Source organism: Lagopus leucura, unplaced genomic scaffold, assembly GCF_019238085.1.
Source record: "Lagopus leucura isolate 7727_CA_CO unplaced genomic scaffold, USGS_WTPT01 56814-0_obj-0_obj, whole genome shotgun sequence".
Classification (NCBI taxonomy): domain Eukaryota; kingdom Metazoa; phylum Chordata; class Aves; order Galliformes; family Phasianidae; genus Lagopus; species Lagopus leucura.
In genome coordinates, this window is record NW_024963831.1 from 1 (window position 1) to 3,478 (window position 3,478).

Consider the following 3,478-nt stretch of genomic DNA (forward strand, 5'->3'; position numbering starts at 1 on the left):
GGGCGCTACCTGGAACCGTGCGAGCTGTGTATCTCCCCCACTTCATCTGCCTGTCAGGTACGGAGCCATGGGACCTGCTCCAGGCACAGCCCCCTGCTGCTCAGGCACCTGGGTTCTCCCAGGCTGCTTTCCCTCAGCCTCCAGTAGGGATACCCTCAGGACCTGCTCACACAGGTGGGCACAGAACAGAAGCTCATCAAAACATCTTCATGGGACACCCTTCAGACTCAGCCAACTTTTTCTTCCCTTCAGAGGTAGCCTGTGCTCTCTTGTATTCTTCCACCTTGCTTTGCCATCCTCCATCCTTTTCTCATGTTTTATTAAACATTCACAGTGCTCCCTTTCCCACCACCTGCTCTGCACTCACACCACTGCATTCTCCTCCCCTCTTCTCGCAGTGGCTGTGGTGACCCACAAGGTTCTGCCCCAGATCCACAGCAGTCCCAAGCTGCTACCTCAAATTTGCAGTTTTCTGAAACCTTAGGAAGACTACCAAAGGCCGGTAGCACCCTGCTGGAACCCTATAAATCCCAGAGTATTTAGCACCCCTAAAGCAGAGCATGTCATTTTGTATTGGTTTGTGTCTCCTTTTTTTCTAATAAACCCTCAAAGAGAAAGAGGTAACCTGGTAGGGTGCAAGGAAGACAAAGCAGAACCTTGTTGCCTTTGCTGTCTCTTTCAGATGTAGACATCAGTGGGTGCTCGATTGCCCATTTTGAATTCCAGAAGATGACCATACAGCAACCAACAGAAGTGATGGCCTTCTCCGCTGTCCTGGAGAATCCCAGCTTCTCTCTTCTTGGAGTGGTTTGGAGAAAGTTACGTTCAGCCATTTCTCTCCCTATGCACTCCTTAGTGCTGATCTTCCAGCAGCTCTCCGCTGCAAATACAACCCTGCATCTCTACCTGATCCCAGATGACAGCTCTGTGAAGGAGGTAAGGTGGAGGGAGCTTGACCAGTTCTGGGGATGGCATTTGGGTGGCTGCAGTTTCAGGGAATGGGTTTGTTAAGCAGAGAGCTCTCTCAGGAATCTCTGTGTTTTTGGCTGGGACAGCATATCCCAGCATGAGCAAAGACATGGCACAGGATGCTCTGCAACGTGGAGCAGAGCACATGTCAGACATGTGGCTGCTGCCATGCACAGTAATAGGTGGCTGCATAGCAGATGCTCTCCTGTTGTCTGCAGCCCTCACCCTCTGATAGCACTGCCTGCAATGCACGTTCAGGGCTCTGCTCTGATGGGATGGTCTCTTCTCTTCTTGATTTTCCAAGGTCAGTGAGAGCTACCTCCAGCTCACAGCTGTTTTTTTCAACACTCAAAAGTGATCCTTGATGTTTACAGGCCATTGAAAGACAAGAGACAAGCTGGAACTCAAAGCTTATTCCCAAGCCTCATCCATTCCATCCCCTGTTTTTTGGCCACAGATACCAGGTGTCCAGTAACACTCAAGTGAAGATTACACCTGAAGTAAGTGGGACAGTTTCCTTTTTTAAATTATTTTGGTTTTGAGTGAAACAGAAAGTTCCACAGCTTCTCTGGGCCTCCAGTTCAGCATAGTAATCTTTAACCTATTATCTAATCAGAATTTCAGACTTGTCTCAGCCTCTGTACATTACCTCATCTCATCACTGTACAATTCCAAGAGGCTCTACCTTCTCTTAACACTATTGAAAACAGTTAGTTCTTTTCTTTGCCCTTTCTTCTCCAGGAAAAAAAAAAACAAGTCACTCTGCCACTGCTTGAACGTCATGTTCTCCAAATTGCAGTGGTGATGCAACGCTCAGAGAACATAAAATGGTGGTAAAATCTCTGCTCTTTAAGGCTTTCAGTATTCTGCTCGACCAAACCAATGCTGAGCCCATCTAGAGTTGGCAACACAGTCCTTCTGTGAAGGACAACAGATGAGACACTCCAGAGTTCCATGCCTCTCACACTTTTTTCTTTGTTTCTGTGTGGCCTGGAAACATGAGATGATGTTTGTAAATTCACAGCTCCACAGCGTGACATCCAACTTCCATCTTATCTCTACAGCCACACTTGCCATTTTGCTACAAGAGTCCAGAGGACCAACAGCTCTTTGTTGAGATCTACATCAGGAAAATGGCTGAGGAAGTGGAATTCTTTATCACAGATGGACAGAATGACACCGAGGTCTGGAGGGCATCGCTGAGGTCAGGTAGGATCAGATGCATCTGTAAGGGGGATTGAGATGATGGCACACTGAGCTGCACTTCTCGTGACAGCAAAAAGAGAAGCTCAGATACTCTGAGTGCAGGGTATGGAATTGTGCCTTGGGATTCCCTCTCTGTTAGGCTAATTCTGCACCCCTAAACTAACACCTGCAAATGTACACAACACTGCACCCTGCTTAGCTGAGCTCTTAACAGATGGGCAAGGAATACTGTAAGCAGGAATTAATGGCTAATGGGTCCATGGAACATCAGGCATCTCAGTAAGGCTTCTAGAAAGAGTCTCCATTTCTGTGATGGTGTATTTCATAAGCTCCCTCCTTTCTCTTTCAGGTGATATTAGTCATTCTAGAAACGAATCCAAAAAGCTTTCAGGTCAGTACGGGTTTTCAGAGCTACAGTTATTGAGTCTGAATATTTATTTGGGGATTTCAATCTTCTGGCTTAAAGCAGATAACCAACCACCTTTTTCCCATACCTGTGACTCTTTCATGACAAAAAAAACTTGTAAAGCTTTTATTATTTCACTGCTGCCTGCATGCTCTCTAACCTGGCATAGTGTTGAGGACCCTCCAAACGGTTTTGCTTTCTCTGTGATCAGACATACTCTTTCTATAGAGAATGAGCTACAGCTAGTACAGTTCACAGCCCAGAAATATTACATGGGACTTTCAAAATCTGGTGGAGTTGGAGCATCTCATACCTTATCACAGAGCCAGTGCTTCCCTCTTCCTTCAAATACCGTAGGATCATGGAAGGGACGGTCCCTGGGCTGTCACCAACCTGACCTCCCTCAGCTCGGGCCCTGTCCTTGCCTTGGCTCCAATGCTTCCACCGCTGATGAGGGAGCTTTCTTCTGGTGGCTCAGCCTCCTGGCCAGAGAGCAGCACTGCTGGTGCACTGGAGGGAATGGGAGCACGTGGCTGTGGGACAGAGCAAAGGGCCCCTGGGTGTGTTGGCTAGGATGCAGAATACCACAGCAGGAACCAACCTGCCTTGTCACGTGCAGCACAGTAACACACGCTTTGGTATCTGCTAGGTGCAGCCTTCCTGAAGAAGCACAAGACAGAGCTTTGTTCCAGGATGGGGCAGCTCTCCTCCATTCTGCTAAATTTAAGTGTTGAAGATGTAATCAACAGTGAAGAAGAAGAGGAGGTGCAAGCTCAAAATACAAAACAAAAGAAGAATCAATTTCTGCTGGACCTAGTGGAGAAAAAAGGGCTCAAGGCCCAAGAGAAGCTCTTTCAGATCCTCCAGACAAAAGACCCATTCCTTGTTGAAGACCTG

General features: G+C 47.5%; 1 protein-coding gene across 1 annotated transcript; it reads left to right on the plus strand.

Moving 5' to 3' along the window:
* Positions 1-5: 5 nt before the first annotated feature.
* LOC122191392 (caspase recruitment domain-containing protein 8-like) lies at positions 6-3,475 on the plus strand (the record flags this gene model as incomplete). The annotated part of the gene is made up of 6 exons (XM_042891651.1): positions 6-57; positions 683-936; positions 1,344-1,469; positions 2,034-2,178; positions 2,525-2,566; positions 3,231-3,475. Coding segments are annotated over 6 exons (864 nt in total), but the record flags the coding sequence as incomplete, so codon positions are not given.
* Positions 3,476-3,478: the final 3 nt, after the last annotated feature.